This window comes from Chanos chanos, chromosome 9 (genome assembly GCF_902362185.1).
Source record: "Chanos chanos chromosome 9, fChaCha1.1, whole genome shotgun sequence".
NCBI classification, from domain to species: domain Eukaryota; kingdom Metazoa; phylum Chordata; class Actinopteri; order Gonorynchiformes; family Chanidae; genus Chanos; species Chanos chanos.
Genome location: NC_044503.1, coordinates 18,458,353 through 18,475,418, shown reverse-complemented (window position 1 = coordinate 18,475,418; position 17,066 = coordinate 18,458,353). Strand labels below are relative to the sequence as shown.

The window sequence follows — 17,066 nt, the reverse complement described above, 5'->3', positions numbered from 1 at the left end:
CACAGCTTTACCGCACACACAGCTTTACCGCACACACACAGCTTTACCACACACACTCTCACACACACACACTCACATGCACACAGCTTTACCACACACACAGCTTTACCACACACACAGCTTTACCACACACACACAGCTTTACCACACACACACAGCTTTACCACACACACTCTCACACACACACAGCTTTACCGCACACACAGCTTTACCACACACACACAGCTTTACCACACACACACAGCTTTACCACACACACACAGCTTTACCACACACACTCTCACACACACACAGCTTTACCGCACACACAGCTTTACCACACACACACAGCTTTACCGCACACACAGCTTTACCACACACACACAGCTTTACCACACACACACAGCTTTACCACACACACACAGCTTTACCGCACACACAGCTTTACCACACACACACAGCTTTACCACACACACACAGCTTTACCGCACACACAGCTTTACCGCACACACAGCTTTACCACACACACACAGCTTTACCACACACACACAGCTTTACCGCACACACAGCTTTACCACACACACAGCTTTACCACACGCAGCTTTACCACACACACACTCTCACACCCACGCAGCTTTACCACACACACAGCTTTACCGCACACACAGAGCTTTACCACACACACTCACACGCACACACAGCTTTACCGCACACACAGCTTTACCACACACACAGAGCTTTACCACACACACTCACACGCACACACAGCTTTACCACACACACAGCTTTACCACACACACGGACAGACACACACAGAGCTTTACCACACACACTCACACGCACACACAGCTTTACCGCACACACAGCTTTACCACACACACAGCTTTACCACACACACACAGCTTTACCACACACACTCACACGCACACACAGCTTTACCACACACACAGCTTTACCACACACACAGACAGACACACACAGCTTTACCACACACACACTCACATACACACACAGCTTTACCACACACACTCTCACACACACACAGCTTTACCACACACACACAGCTTTACCACACACACTCACACGCACGCACAGCTTTACCACACACACACAGCTTTACCACACACACACAGCGTTACCACACACACACAGCGTTACCACACACACACAGCTTTACCACACACACTCACACGTACACACAGCTTTACCACACGTACACACAGCTTTACCACACACACAGCTTTACCACACGCACACACAGCTTTACCACACACACAGCTTTACCACACACACTCATACGCACACACAGCTTTACCACACACGCAGCTTTACCACACACGCCGCTTTACCACACGCAGCTTTACCACACACACAGCTTTACCACACACACAGCTTTACCACACACACGGACAGACACACAAAGCTTTACCACACACACACTCACATACACACACAGCTTTACCGCACACACACACTCACATACACACACAGCTTTACCGCACACACACAGCTTTACCGCACACACTCTCACACACACACAGCTTTACCACACACACACAGCTTTATCACACACACTCTCACACACACACAGCTTTACCACACACACAGCTTTACCACACACACAGCTTTACCACACACACACACCCACACCCACACACACCACCTTACCACACACACACACCACTTTACCACACATATACACACACACCTCTTTAACACACACAAACACACACTCACACTACCTCACCACACACACACACAACACTTTACAATACACATACACATGCCGCTTTATGATGCACACAGCTTTTTCAGGTAAGTAAAACTATACCTGAAGCATCAGACCGAACATAAAATAATATGGTTTTCAAAACTGCAGTAACTATTAAGGAAGTAGTAAGAAGGGAAATATGGCAATTAGATAAGATTATGGTTATCATAGATTATTGTTGTGTGTGGCTATAATATCTCTGGTTGGGAATATCCAGTTAAAGCTAGCATGAGCAATTGTTCCCTGGAAACAAATTGAAGGTTTAAATTCAACAGTATTGTCTACATACATTTTGATGAGTGTGTTGAAGTTCAGTAGACAGTGTCTTCTCTGTGAGTATGTTTTGTAAGCAGACGTGTCCTCCCTGTGTGAGCGCGCTCAGTGAGCAGGCATGTCCTCCCTGTGTGAGCGTGCTCAGTGAGCAGGCATGTCCTCCCTGTGTGAGTGTGCTCAGTGGGCAGGCATGTCCTCCCTGTGTGAGCGTGCTCAGTGAGCAGGCATGTCCTCCCTGTGTGAGCGTGCTCAGTGAGCAGGCATGTCCTGGGAAGAGGTATTTCTGTAGCTAGAGAGTAAAATGTGTCTGTGTGCCCACAGTGACGTGCTTCTTCATTAAATTAAGTCCATCGTGTCTCTAAGTTTCCAACTGTTAATGTGGAAACGTTTATTTATGCAAAAGGCAGTTTGTAGACTCAGTTATAACTGTCACTCTGAGCAGTCATAGTTTTTTTGTTGTTGTTGTTTATTGTTATAATTATGTGTCTGGCACAGCCTGAGAGGTCTTGTTCTCTACCAGTACACCCAGTCACTGTACATTCACCCAGTTTCTATAGATATTTACCAAAGAAAAGATCCAAATCATGCTTTTGGCAGTCTTAGCATGGTGTTTTGTATGTCACGTTGTGACATACTCTCATGCTTAGGCCAACACACCGCTGGTTCTTTCAGTGGCAAATAGTGTAACGTGACAAAGGAGGTGGAGGACAGTGGTTTAGACAGTTTAGCTGTATTGAGCAGACTAAACCAGCAAAACCACTGCATGGCTCATAGCCCTCTGCTCGTGGTGCACGCGGCCAAGCCAGGTGATTGCGGCTTTTCTGATGCGATGGCAGTCATCAGAAGAATAGTTTCAACAATGATAATGACCTGCTCCCAGCACTCAGTGCACAGCAGCAGGCATCAGCTGAGAACAGAGTCACTCTGCTCATTCTCACAGTTCAGTGTTACAAGACCTCACTCTCACAGTTCACAGGGTTAAAGACCTCACTCTCATAGTTCACAGTGTTAAAGACCTCACTCTCACAGTTCACAGGGTTAAAGACCTCATTCTCACTCTCACAGTTCACAGGGTTAAAGACCTCACTCTCTCTCTCACAGTTCACATGGTTAAAGACCTCACTCTCACAGTTCAGAGTTAAAACCTCACTCTCACAGTTCAGAGTTAAAACCTCACTCTCACAGTTCAGTGTTAAAGACCTCACTCTCAAAGTTCACGGGGTTAAAGACCTCACTCTCTCAGTTCACAGGGGTTAAAGACCTCTCTCTCACTTTCACAGTTCACAGGATTAAAGTCCTCACTCTCACTCTCACAGTTCACAGGATTAAAGACCTCACTCTCTCTCTCACAGTTCACATGGTTAAAGACCTCACTCTCACAGTTCAGTGTTACAAGACCTCACTCTCACAGTTCAAAGGATTAAAGACCTCACTCTCACAGTTCACAGGATTAAAGACCTCACTCTCACAGTTCACAGGATTAAAGACCTCACTCTCACAGTTCACAGGATTAAAGAACTCACTCTCACAGTTCACAGTTCACATGGTTAAAGACCTCACTCTCACAGTTCAGTGTTACAAGACCTCACTCTCACTCTCACAGTTCACAGGATTAAAGACCTCACTCTCACAGTTCACAGGGTTACAGACCAGTTCACAGGGTTAAAGACTCTCACTCTCACAGTTCACAGGGTTAAAGGCCTCACAGTTCAAGGATGAAAGAACAGAGCACCCCTGTGAATCCTTGCTGAGCCAGGGAGTCCCTTTACTGACGTGAGCCAATCCCTGTCATACCTATTTTTCCAGGTTATTCCCATTAAAGGGCTAATAAAGATCAGATTAATTTAAAGTCAGAATTATTACACAAAGAGCAGTTAAAGGAACTGTGAAGAAAGTCTTAGAAATCAGAGATTTCAAGTCTAAAGAGGGAGTGAGATGCTGGTCCTCCCATACTTGCACTATGAAGCAGAATATGTAAGTGGTAATGAATGGGTGGGTTCACAGTGCACAGATCACAAATAAAGAGTATTTCTGATAAGGTATAAATTCTCTAATCATATGTGATTAATTATAGTCAGGGATTATAAAGGATCAGGGGAATTGCTGCCAGGGCATGTGCCAAACACTTTGAATATGAATGAAAAGTAGCATGTTCATTCCAGGTCAGACGACAGCACATGGACCGCTGCACCAGTTTCCTTGTGGACGAGCTGGGCGTGGTCGATCGAGCCCAAGCTGGTGACCGAATTTTCTTCGTCTCAGCTAAAGAGGTCCTTCAGGCACGTGTGCAGAAAGCCCAAGGCATGCCTGAAGCAGGTAAACATTCAGAGGAGGCCTGTCCTGTGGTGAAATATCTACCATATGACTTACTGACACACAGGACGCACAGTACAAGACATGTAGGACACAAACAGGACAGTCTTGAGCTGCACTCTAATAGGGTTTTTAAGTAATGTAGCAGTGTCCTTCACAGCAAGGGTTCAGGTGAGTGCATTAACCAGACCCTTTCCACTCTCTGTTCTCCAGTAAAGAGCTCTTTATGATCAGTTTTCTAAGGTGACTTTATCACATGCACCACAGTAAGCCCTAGGTTAGCAGTGCTTAAGCCAAACTAGACAGAGTTAGGCTCTCACGCCAGCTGGTTGCAACACATAGGAACATAGAGGGGTTTTGGAATCTTACTGTGTTTCTGTGCACAATTAATGCACTATGACCTAAAAATTACACCTTTTCACAGTGTCAGTTGGTAAACAGAGGTTAACTGAGAGCAGTCAAGCTGTATAACTTGGTGTGTGAGCCTGGAGGAAGGGGTGGAGCTGTTTCATTTGAGGAAGAGTGTGAATTCTGAAGAGTGCATTCATCTGTGCTGACACTGCATGTAACATTTACATAAATCTGTTCCAGACAATCGCAGTCACTGGCTCTGCAAATACTTGAAGTTGGAACAGGTTCACAGCTGTGTGGTGACTGTGGCAGAAAAGGGCTTAGAGGGAGGAAACTGGGTTCACTATACTGAGTACACTGTCTGAATCCAGTGCACTGAGGAGTTCAGAGGACAGAAGTTTAAATGGTTTTAATAAACTTAGGTACTTTCTTTCTTAGTTTCATCACTGGTTGTGTTCCTTTAAAGAGCTGATACTGCCCAGTGCTCAGTTCAGACCTCTCGCGCACACTGTGTAACCAGTGCCGTTTCAGACCGCTCACACACACTGTGTAACCAGTGCCGTTTCAGACCTCACACACACTGTGTAACCAGTGCCGTTTCAGACCGCTCACACACACTGTGTAACCAATGCCGTTTCAGACCGCTCACACACACTGTGTAACCAATGCCGTTTCAGACCGCTCACACGCACTGTGTAACCAATGCCGTTTCAGACCGCTCACACACACTGTGTAACCAATGCCGTTTCAGACCGCTCACACACACTGTGTAACCAGTGCCGTTTCAGACCGCTCACACACACTGTGTAACCAATGCCGTTTCAGACCGCTCACACACACTGTGTAACCAATGCCGTTTCAGACCGCTCACACACACTGTGTAACCAATGCCGTTTCAGGTGGTGCTCTGGCTGAAGGCTTCCAAGCAAGAATGTTTGAGTTCCAGAACTTCGAGAGGCGCTTTGAGGTATGTGTTGTAGTCCTTTTATTTAGGTTTTAAATGCGATAAGGTGACAGAGCCTTGAAGCTCCCATTTCATGTGTCAAGTGTAGTTTCAGTGCAGTTCTGTTTCCTAGCCATTAAGGGCTGCATGCATCATAATATTTTCTGTTATTCTGACTGTAATATGCACTTTGTGTGTGTGTGCGTATATGCGCGCTTGTGTGTGTGTGTGTGTCTGTGTGTGTACATGTGCGTTGTAGGAGTGTATCTCCCAGTCGGCAGTGAAGACCAAGTTTGAGCAGCATACTGTGAGGGCCAAGCAGATCACAGAGGCCCTGCGGCAGATCATGGAGTCAGTTCACATTGCAGCGCAGGAGCAGAGGTTAGCACTCCCTCAGGGCTTTGGTTTTTTATTCGTCTGTTTAAACCTGTTTTCCCTCAGGACCTGTTTTCTCAGACAAGGAAAAACAAGCACCGGGACAAACTTGCATTCTGACTTTAGAACTTTTCATAGAAAACATGAAAAATGCAGTGTAAAGTTGGATTTTCTTATGGTGTTTGAGATCATTTATGCCCAACATAAAAATATTAGTGTTGCTGTGAAGTCTCCATGGTGGAATGACACAAATCACTTTCATCAAAATCTGGTTGGAAACAGTCATCAATGTATCAGAGTTACTCAAGTTAATAGCTACTTGATGGGAAAAACACAAATGTAAATGTCATGTTTTTTTTTATCTGTTTTGTTTAGGCTGCATTGCCTGGAGATGAAGGAGGAGAGAGAGGATCGGATGGAGTTTATTGAGAAGCAGTTGGACCTGCTCACCCAGGACTGTAAAAGCAAGATCAAAAAGATCACAGAGGAAGTGGAGAGACAGGTAACTAACTGACCAGATAGCCATCTTAACTAACCACTAACTAGCCAATGTGCAGTAACAGTAGGGTTGGGTTCTGAAACCTGGTGCCAATATGGCACCAGTTCCTTTACAGTCACTATCTACTAAACCAAATCGCAACGCAGATTTCAGTGCCTCATTTCGGTGCCACTTAAATGCCTGAGCTGTCGGCTGAAATATTTGCCATCTGGTGCTCCGAAACAGACGTTACAGGCAACAGAAGCATAACTGCACGTCCTGTGCCATCACTAGTTAACATTACACTTGCTCTGATGGCAGCAGACACCTACCATTACCTAGTTGCTACCTTAAACACGGTTAAAATGCCTAAAGCTAAACGTTCTAAAGTGCGGCTGTATTTCACTCGAAAGGATTCCAATACCAGGACGTGCAACAAGTGTTTAAAAACAATTGTGTGTAAAGGGGGAACACATCAAATTTAATGATGCATCTGGTGACACACAGGATACAGTTCAAAGCAGAGGGATGCACCATGTTACAGAACTTAATATTTCTGCGAAAGAATTGCTGAAGTTTGAAGCTGGAGTTGGTAGAATACGAAGAATTCCAACACAAAATTTATTTTGCTGTTATTACTAGTATAACTGTTATTTAGTGTTAAATTATTGTAGTTGGGTTAGGTTTTATTTATTATGTGAATTTGTAATGTAAATTTGTTAAATGTTTTGTATCTATTTATATTTATATATTTAGGGTGTTACGTTAATATATTGTTCAATTTGAACTTCAAATTTGCCTTAGAAATAAAAAAGCCGTTCTTTAATGTCGTTAACCTTTGTTTTGTGCTCTTTTTTTTGTTTTAACTATTGGTTCAGGCACCATTTAGGCACTGGCGCTGTTTTAAAAAGTATTCTTTTAGTACTGGTATCGGAAAAAACCCAAACCAGTGACAGTGGCTTAGCTCTCTGTCTCACATAAACCTGTTCTCACTGAACCTGACTGGGAAATGTATTATGTCTTACATAGACCTGTTCTCACCAAACCTGACTGGGACATTTATTAAAATGACGAGATCTTGATCTTGTCATTTGAACTTGAGCCTGACTCATTCAGCATGAACTGGCCAGTGTGAGGAGGGACCGTAACACTGTTTTTTGTGAATAGAGCATTTTTACAGCCAAATGCAAGGTGACAACACACACACCATAGTATTTAGGCCAGTGCTGTGTGGTCCTGGTTATAAGTGTGGACAGTATGAAGATGTGGAAGGTATTAAAGATAATAAGCGTCCATTCTAAACTCTCTGTCCTCTGTAATGCTGTGTGACAGGTGTATGTTCTAAACCCTCTGTTCTCTGTAACTCTGTGTGACAGGCATGTGATGTTCGAAACCCTCTGTTCTCTGTAACTCTGTGTGACAGGTGTATGTTCTAAACCCTCTGTTCTCTGTAACTCTGTGTGACAGGTGTATGTTCTAAACCCTCTGTTCTCTGTAACTCTGTGTGACAGGTGTATGTTCTAAACCCTCTGTTCTCTGTAACTCTGTGTGACAGGTGTATGTTCTAAACCCTCTGTTCTCTGTAACTCTGTGTGACAGGTGTATGTTCTAAACCCTCTGTTCTCTGTAACTCTGTGTGACAGGTGTATGTTCTAAACCCTCTGTTCTCTGTAACGCTGTGTGACAGGTGTATGTTCTAAACCCTCTGTTCTCTGTAACGCTGTGTGACAGGTGTATGTTCTAAACTCTCTGTTCTCTGTAACGCTGTGTGACAGGTGTATGTTCTAAACCCTCTGTTCTCTGTAACTCTGTGTGACAGGTGTATGTTCTAAACCCTCTGTTCTCTGTAACTCTGTGTGACAGGCGTGTGATGTTCTAAACCCTCTGTTCTCTGTAACTCTGTGTGACAGGCTGACGGGTGTATGTTCTAAACCCTCTGTTCTCTGTAACTCCATGTGACAGGCATGTGATGTTCTAAACCCTCTGTTGTCTGTAACTCTGTGTGACAGGCGTGTGATGTTCTAAACCCTCTGTTCTCTGTAACGCCGTGTGACAGGCGTGTGATGTTCTAAACCCTCTGTTCTCTGTAACTCCGTGTGACAGGCGTGTGATGTTCTAAACTCTCTGTTCTCTGTAACTCTGTGTGACAGGTGTAGTTCTAAACCCTCTGTTCTCTGTAACTCTGTGTGACAGGTGTCGAACGCCATGGCAGAGGAGATCAGGCGACTGCACGTGCTGGTGGAGGAATTTCATTTGGACTTCCACCCCTCACCCGTGGTTCTGAAAGTATATAAAAACGTGAGTCCTTCCACATTGTCCTATTATTTTTTGATGTGTTGTGTTCATACTTTTTTTTTTTAGGGCTGTACATATTTTTTGCACATATTTTACACATTTAAAGTATTAGGAATCTGTGTTAGTGTTGCCAAATTACGCAACTGAATGTAATGAAACACTGTGATGAGGAAAACACTGAGGATGATCAAACACAGGCTGATATTTATAATGTATTGAATATCGCTGTTACATTAACTTGGAGTCCATAATATCTTAATTTAGGAAAGAGATTCCACAGAACTGTTCTTGGACAAAACAGATTACCCAGGCATTAGTTAAAATAGTGCAGTAGTGAATGGTGTGTGACGTGTTTTGTCTGTTAGAAGTGGAGCGCAATAATGAATGGTGTGTGTTGTGTTCTGTGTGTTAGGAATGGACTGGCTGAATGGTGTGTGATGTGTTCTGTGTGTTAGGAATGGACTGGCTGAATGGTGTGTGATGTGTTCTGTGTGTTAGGAATGGACTGGCTGAATGGTGTGTGATGTGCTCTGTGTGTTAGGAATGGACTGGCTGAATGGTGTGTGATGTGCTCTGTGTGTTAGGAATGGACTGGCTGAATGGTGTGTGATGTGCTCTGTGTGTTAGGAATGGACTGGCTGAATGGTGTGTGATGTGCTCTGTGTGTTAGGAATGGACTGGCTGAATGGTGTGTGATGTGCTCTGTGTGTTAGGAATGGACTGGCTGAATGGTGTGTGATGTGCTCTGTGTGTTAGGAATGGACTGGCTGAATGGTGTGTGATGTGTTCTGTGTGTTAGGAATGGACTGGCTGAATGGTGTGTGATGTGTTTTGTGTGTTAGGAATGGACTGGCTGAATGGTGTGTGATGTGTTCTGTGTGTTAGGAATGGACTGGCTGAATGGTGTGTGATGTGCTCTGTGTGTTAGGAATGGACTGGCTGAATGGTGTGTGATGTGCTCTGTGTGTTAGGAATGGACTGGCTGAATGGTGTGTTTTGTGTTCTGTGTGTTAGGAGCTGCATCGTCACATTGAGGAGGGCCTGGGCAGGAACATGTCTGAGAGATGCTCTAGTGCTATTACCACAGCCTTACACAACACACAGTCTGAAATGATCGGTTAGTCTCTCTGTGTCTGTCTGTCTGTTTCTGTCTCTCAGTCTGTCTGTCTGTGTCTGTCTGTTTGTCTCCATCTCTGTCTCTCTGTTTGGCTGGCTTTCTTTCTTTCTTTCTTTCTTTCTTTCTTTCTTTCTTCTGTGTCATTCGTGTCTCTTGTTTCTTAACTGTTTTGCTCTCCTAATTCATTCTCTCCTGTTGTGTTTCTAACGAACCGTCAGAGAAGGTTTTGTGTCTGGTGTTGATGAATGCACTGCCTGGTCAGTCTCGGTCTATCACACCAGACGTGTCAGCTGTGGCTCAGAACTGGCATTGCTAAATGACAGTGCTGATATGTGTGTGTGTGTGTGTGTGTGTGTGTGTGTGTGTGTGTGTGTGTTCATGTGTGTGTGTGTATGCGTGTGTATATATACAGTATGTGGGACTGACGATGCTATGTTGTGCGTAATGTGTATGCATGTGTATATATACAGTATGTGGGACTGACGATGCTATGCTGTGCGTGTGTGTGTGTATGCGTGGGTATATATACAGTATGTGGGACTGACGATGCTATGCTGTGCGTGTGTGTGTGTATGCGTGTGTATATATACAGTATGTGGGACTGACGATGCTATGCTGTGCGTGTGTGTGTGTATGCGTGTGTATATATACAGTATGTGGGACTGACGATGCTATGTTGTGCGTAATGTGTATGCGTGTGTATATATACAGTATGTGAGACTGACGATGCTATGCTGTGCGTGTGTGTGTGTATGCGTGGGTATATATACAGTATGTGGGACTGACGATGCTATGTTGTGCGTAATGTGTATGCGTGTGTATATATACAGTATGTGGGACTGACGATGCTATGCTGTGCGTGTGTGTGTGTATGCGTGGGTATATATACAGTATGTGGGACTGACGATGCTATGTTGTGTGTGTTGTGTGTGTTAGAGGGTCTGAAGCCCCTCCTACCATCTGTACTGCGGGAGCAGGTAGATAAAATGGTGCCCAGGCAGTGCTTTAACCTCAGCTACGACCTGAACTGTGACAAACTCTGCAGCGACTTCCAGGAGGACATCAGCTTCCACTTCTCCCTGGGCTGGACTATGCTGGTTAACCGCTTCCTGGGCCCGAAGAACACACGCCGCGCCCTCATGGGCTACAGCGACCAGGTACCGCCCTGCTCCATCAGTGCTTTTCAGCTTCTGGGTTGCGTTTCAGATGACGTAAATGTTTAATCCTTTAACAGTGAAAGTATGATGAAAACCGCTGTCTGTCTGTCTATGTGTCTGTCTGTCTGTCTATGTGTCTGTGTCTCTGTGTATGTATGTGTATGTCTGTGTGTGTGCATGTGTGTGTTCTCAGGTTCCTCGCCCCATGGCCATCACGCCGGTCAGTACCAGCATGCCCCCATTCCCACAGGGCTCCATGACGCAGGAAGAACTCATGGTTTCCATGGTGACGGGACTGGCCTCCCTCACCTCTCGAACTTCCATGGGCATCATAGTTGTTGGAGGCGTGGTAAGGACAGGGAATCGATGTTTCAACAGGAATTATGTATATGGTTTTTTAAAAATGACTTTGCCACAGTAATGTTGTTACTGTTCAGAATGTTAAACCTCCCTCTTCCCATCTCAAGTCTCTCTCTCCGTCTCTCTCCCTCTCTGTCTCTCTCCCTCTCTGTCTCTCTCCCTCCCTGTCTCTCTCTCTCCGTCTCAGATTTGGAAGGCAGTCGGTTGGAGACTCATTGCTCTGTCAGTGGGACTTTATGGCCTGCTCTATGTCTATGAAAGACTGACCTGGACGACTAAGGCTAAAGAGAGAGCTTTCAAAAGGCAGTTTGTGGACTATGCCAGTGAGAAACTACAGCTCATTGTCAGTTACACAGGCTCCAACTGCAGTCACCAAGTTCAGCAGTAAGTCCCTGCTGAAGCGCATCTGGGCTTTTCCTCCTATAAATGTTTTAGACAAATCCCCTGGCTCTGTGTGTGTGTGGGTGATTTAACATAAAACTTCAGTTCAGCCTGTAAATGTGATGTGTTAGTGGTAGATTTCTATGACTGTACTCGAAGCTATTGAAAAAGTGTGACAGATGTTAGGGAAATGTGCACATGTGGACAGCTGGTTGAGATTTGCTCATAGGCTCCATCTAGTGGAGACAGTAATGTGGTGCGTAACATTGACTGTGGCCAAGAGCAGAGCATGTAGTCCTTTTTAATATTATTTTTGTATTTCAGACTAGTTCATACAAGAGGAATCATATTCATTCAGTTTAGTTTTCTTTACTGTCCTAAGCATTGGCCATATTAGTTTTGGTCCAGTCCAGATTCTGTTTTGCGAAGTTAGCTAGTTTTTAACCTATCCCTAAGATTTTGGTGGTTATCTGGTCTGAGTGTTTTTGGTGGTTATTTAGTTGGGTCTGAGTGTGTGAATGTATGTAGGTTTGCGTGTACATGTTTGTGTGTATATGTGTGTATGTTTCCGTGCATGTGGTTGTATGTATGTGTGTGTGTGTGCGTGCGTGCAGGTGCGTGAGCACTGACATAACTCTGTGTGTCCCACAGGGAACTGGCCGGCACCTTTGCTCAACTGTGTCAGCAAGTGGATGTGACGCGTCAAAACCTAGAGGATGAAATCAAAGACATGAACAGTAAGATTGAGCAGCTGGATGCTCTCCAGAGCAAAGCCAAACTCCTGAGGTAAGGAGAACTTTCCTTGTCCCCTCTTTTAACACCTCTTAAGTGTCAGTAAATTAATTGACCGTCTTATTAAGTGTTTAGCTTTAAATTTAATCATTTTAATGTAATCTAAGTTAAGTATTTGACTAACACACTCAGACACACCTCTGGCCTTGTCCAGCTTTAACTACATGTTTAGACTGTAAACTGGCTATATTGTCATTTCAGCCATATACATTTAGTACACGGTGAGATGAAACAACGTTACTCTAGGGCCATGGTGCTACATAGAACAACACAGAGCCACATGAGTCTACACATTTAATATATAATGTTTATAATATTAGTCAACAGGCACAAGAAAACAATGACATAGACTGATCTGTCATATCCTAAATGAATGTTTCTGTAGATATAAGTGATGTCATTTGATTTTCCTCACTTATTGTCCTCCGGTTTAAGAAGTGATCAGCTGAATTTGTAGATGGGTGTTTTGTGTTATGTCACTGTTTGATTGAAGACTGACTGACGTGGCTGTATGTTTTTGTTTTGTTCTGTAGGAATAAAGCAGGCTGGTTGGACAGTGAGTTAAACATGTTCACACAGCAGTACCTGCAGCAGAGTCGATAGAGAGAGCAGAACCACACTACCCAGACTGTCTGAAACGCCACATACAGGGCTCTGATGTTTTCGCTGAAATACATGTAATCTAGCAATTAGGCAGACTTTATGAGACATCAGATTAGACTTCAAACATATTCCCTCACAGAAACACACTGTTCCCAACATCATCGCGGCTTCCCGCGTGGATTAAAGTGCCCTTACAGGTCAGTATTTTGCCATGGGCGTTTAAAATGAGACCAAACAGAATCCATCATATCGCCCTCAAATCATAGTACCCTCAAATCAGCTGCCGCTGAAAGTTAACTCTGCCCGTAATGCTGTTTGCTCATCATTTTGATGGAGAGCTGTGTGTGTTTTCCAGCCATGCCTTCTCCATCTGTGTCCCTCTTTTCCTTTTGCGTACTCTTAATTACAGCGTACTCCTATTAATAGACTTCTCCTCGCTGCCCCCTCAGCTCCTCTGACATCAGTAATGTGCGAAGCATCTAAAGCCAGGCTCTGGCCCTGTCAGGTAGGAGCTATGTTTAGCTTTGCCTGCACTGGAGGTACAGAAGAATCTTCCAGCAGAACCCTGGCAGGCTTGATAAACCAGAGCACATCGGCTACAGCCACCAGTTAATTTATTACTGATTTCTAAATGAAGAGCAGGACATGGCTATTACTCATGAAATGCTCTATAAAGGACAAGTTCAGGAAAGTTTCAGTCTGAAATTAGTCACAGAGTGTGGGGCACAACACCTCTGACATCAGGGTTTGGTAAAATCTGTACAAATGTACAAAGACTCAAAATCCAATCCAGTGTCCAATTTGTACTTGGCATAGAGATCAAAATCTCTACTTTTTTTGTTTAGTTGCTTGCAGTCACTTTACTGGTGAGAATGTGTTAAAATGTGTATTGTCTTTGTCCTGTCGTCCATTCATCCAACTGCAGAGAAAACCTGACACATAGGGACTTAGATGACTCACTCTGTTTGACTCTTAGAGTTGTCTGTCAGTATAGTTCATTAACTTTCACTTACACTGATCATTTCTTAAATACCAAATCAAGCTGAAGTATGCATCTAGAGTGAGTTGTATGTGTGATAGATTTTGGAAAGTGTGACTGGAGCAAAATGTGTCATGTGGGAGAAATGCAGTGGGCTGAAGGGTAGTTTTGTAAATGAGTGATGAGGCAGACGACAGTTTTCATCTGTTTGTTGTTTAGTTTTGAAACAGGTTCAGTAGACAGAGCAGTACCAGGAGTTTACAGACTTGGCTTTCGGGAGGATGTGCCCTTGGCATCCTTCATCTGTGTGTATATGGCTCAGATCACTGGGAAAAGCCCCAGTGCTCACCCGGGCAGGCAGCTGCAGGGTTTTTATTTGAGATGTTAACTTTTTGGCACATTAGGTAATTATGGTGGAACTGTTCTCAATGATTTGAGATTACTCATGTGCTGAGTGACTGTGGTAATGTTAGCAGGAGATGTAGGAGCTGTGTATGAGTGGTGATTGTAGTGAGGCTGAGATGAGGTCTAAGTCTGAGATAAGAGAACTTAGAGCATTAGGGTCACTCTTGTTACAGTAGTACTGAGCCTTGGGCTGTGGAAATAACCAGGCCAAATTGGACAAAAACCCTTCAATCTTCTGTCAGCACTTCAGATAACAGTTTGGAGTCTACACCAGTTAGGCCCACACATCTGTGGAACACTACATACACACTCATGGGTCTGAGCGAGCCAACCATCAATCTGTCCTTTTTCCCCCCTTGAATATTCCTACAAAATCCCACAGAATAGTGTATATTTCCACAGATTATCATGTGGCATTCCAAGCCATAGTAGCGCCCTAGATTACCATAGACATGTTTTATGAAGGCTGATGCAAATGTTTCTAACCTTTATGATAGGTTTTTTTTTTAAACATTCATGGGGGTTATGAAATCTGATTATAGGCAGTTTTTGTTAGCCCCCTTTATATAAAATGTTGCCCATAAAACACAGTGGAACATATGTTTGAAAACATGTTCTCAGTTGGTTTAAAGCCAGGCAGATATGCTTTATTGTAGAGTCTTTAAAGAACACAAAATGCCTCACTGACCTTTATCTCATTTGACCCTGGCTGTGTGGACAGGTTTAAAGGGAGGCCTTTTAAGATGTACAGATGGAAAAAGACGAGAGAAACGTGTGCACTGATTAGATCAGCTGCGGTGTCAGTAGCCATTGTCTGTGAAGCGATGAGATGTATGTATGTATGTATGTATGTATGTATGTTATCTACTGATTGATCTGCAGTGCTGTGTTATGTCAGTTTCATAGTAAAGACTTTCCGCACTCATACAAGCAAATGGAGTTCATGTCAGATTGGCAGAAAGTCACATACTGTGATCAATGTAACTATGTGAAATGCATATTATTCTCTGTCTGCATTCATCTTTAATGTTCCACATATGTAAAGAGTAATATTTATGGACTGTGGTTGGTGAATTCTGAAGTGGTAATGTGCACTTTATTTTTTTTTTATTATTATTTTTTGTAAAGTTTTGGCTTGTTTTGGGGCAAGTAAAGCACTAATGAGAGAAAAGTGTGATTAGCTACCAGAGGTTTCCCTGCAGTGTTGACCTGTGGACTGTGGGGGTTCCTGTAGACTGCAGTGTTGACCTGTGGACTGTGGGGGTTCCTGTAGACTGCAGTGTTGACCTGTGGACTGTGGGGGTTCCTGTAGACTGCAGTGTTGACCTGTGGACTGTGGGGGTTCCTGTAGACTGCAGTGTTGACCTGTGGACTGTGGGGGTTCCTGTAGACTGCAGTGTTGACCTACAGTGTGAACTGATGTGCATGCAGTAACTGCTATAACATGTAACCCTGTCATTAAATTAATGGTAAATAAAATGTTCAACAAAAAAGTTTAGTGGTTGTTTATTTTTTTGAACTATGATTCTTTAGGCACACCATTGACACAACTAATGTGTTTTATTTCAGTTTATTACACGGCTTTGTTGAACACTCGATTGTGATTGGTAAATTACAGCATTCTATGGTAGCATTCACTGCTATGAATAACAGACCGTTCCTATAGAACAATTTTTTTTTTTTTATTAGCGGAAGTAGTAAAATCATTTTTAAATCAATATTTTGTGTCAAATTACTGATTTCGCTAATAATTAGCTGTGTAATAAGTGGGATAATGTACAGCGAGCTGGTCAATATAGCGAAATAAACCCCTTCAGAGTGATTCAAGACCCGTCCACGTCCTGCGTCACCCTGTCGGGGTTTATTTTGCTATAATGACCAGCTCGCTGTACATTATCCCTTATATAGAAATTAGTGTAAGAGATGTAAGAAGAGTGTTTTGATGAAACGGTGATGTAAGCTGGTCTCACCTGCTCACAAGGCTTGTGGAAAATTTGGTCTTTGTGTAGCAGTGTAGTTGGACAAGCACTGAAAAGCTGACAATAGAGAAGAGAGTCGTGTGTAGTGCTGAGGTTTGTGAGAGCGTTTTAGAGAAGTGAATCACTGTTCCTGTTCTGTAGATATGATTATAGCAACAGGTCAATGGAAATTGATGTCAAAACTGGTTTGACATCTGAACACAAGCTAAATGTGTATGAATGAGTGTAATGGATATAAATAAATACTTAATTAGTGAATAATATTGTCTTTTATTTACAGTAAACCTGACAAGCCTCTCTCTTATTACACCAGTGTGCTTCATATTGGTGTGCTTACTTTTTATGATCAGTGAGCAAACAAAAAACAACAAAAATGAACAGAAATCCCCAGAGAGCACTGCAAAGGACGTTACCAGGATAGTATTCAAACCAGTGAGTGATGTTTAATCTACTGTTTTTAGAGAAAAATATGGGCTTAAAATTTGAAAAGGAAAATATATTTTTGAAAATGTAAA

General features: G+C 43.4%; 1 protein-coding gene across 1 annotated transcript in view; it reads left to right on the top strand.

Moving 5' to 3' along the window:
* The window catches only part of mfn2 (mitofusin 2), a 35,585-nt gene extending 19,566 nt beyond the window's left edge, over positions 1-16,019 (top strand). Inside the window, exons 8-18 of the mRNA XM_030784977.1 lie at positions 4,186-4,339; positions 5,587-5,654; positions 5,890-6,011; positions 6,381-6,507; positions 8,677-8,781; positions 9,793-9,895; positions 10,832-11,052; positions 11,246-11,401; positions 11,600-11,796; positions 12,445-12,579; positions 13,119-16,019. Of these exons, the coding sequence (XP_030640837.1) occupies positions 4,186-4,339; positions 5,587-5,654; positions 5,890-6,011; positions 6,381-6,507; positions 8,677-8,781; positions 9,793-9,895; positions 10,832-11,052; positions 11,246-11,401; positions 11,600-11,796; positions 12,445-12,579; positions 13,119-13,188 (1,458 nt within the window). The 3' untranslated portion in view covers positions 13,189-16,019. The remainder of the gene's footprint in view (positions 1-4,185; positions 4,340-5,586; positions 5,655-5,889; positions 6,012-6,380; positions 6,508-8,676; positions 8,782-9,792; positions 9,896-10,831; positions 11,053-11,245; positions 11,402-11,599; positions 11,797-12,444; positions 12,580-13,118) is intronic.
* The last annotated feature ends 1,047 nt before the right edge of the window (positions 16,020-17,066 follow it).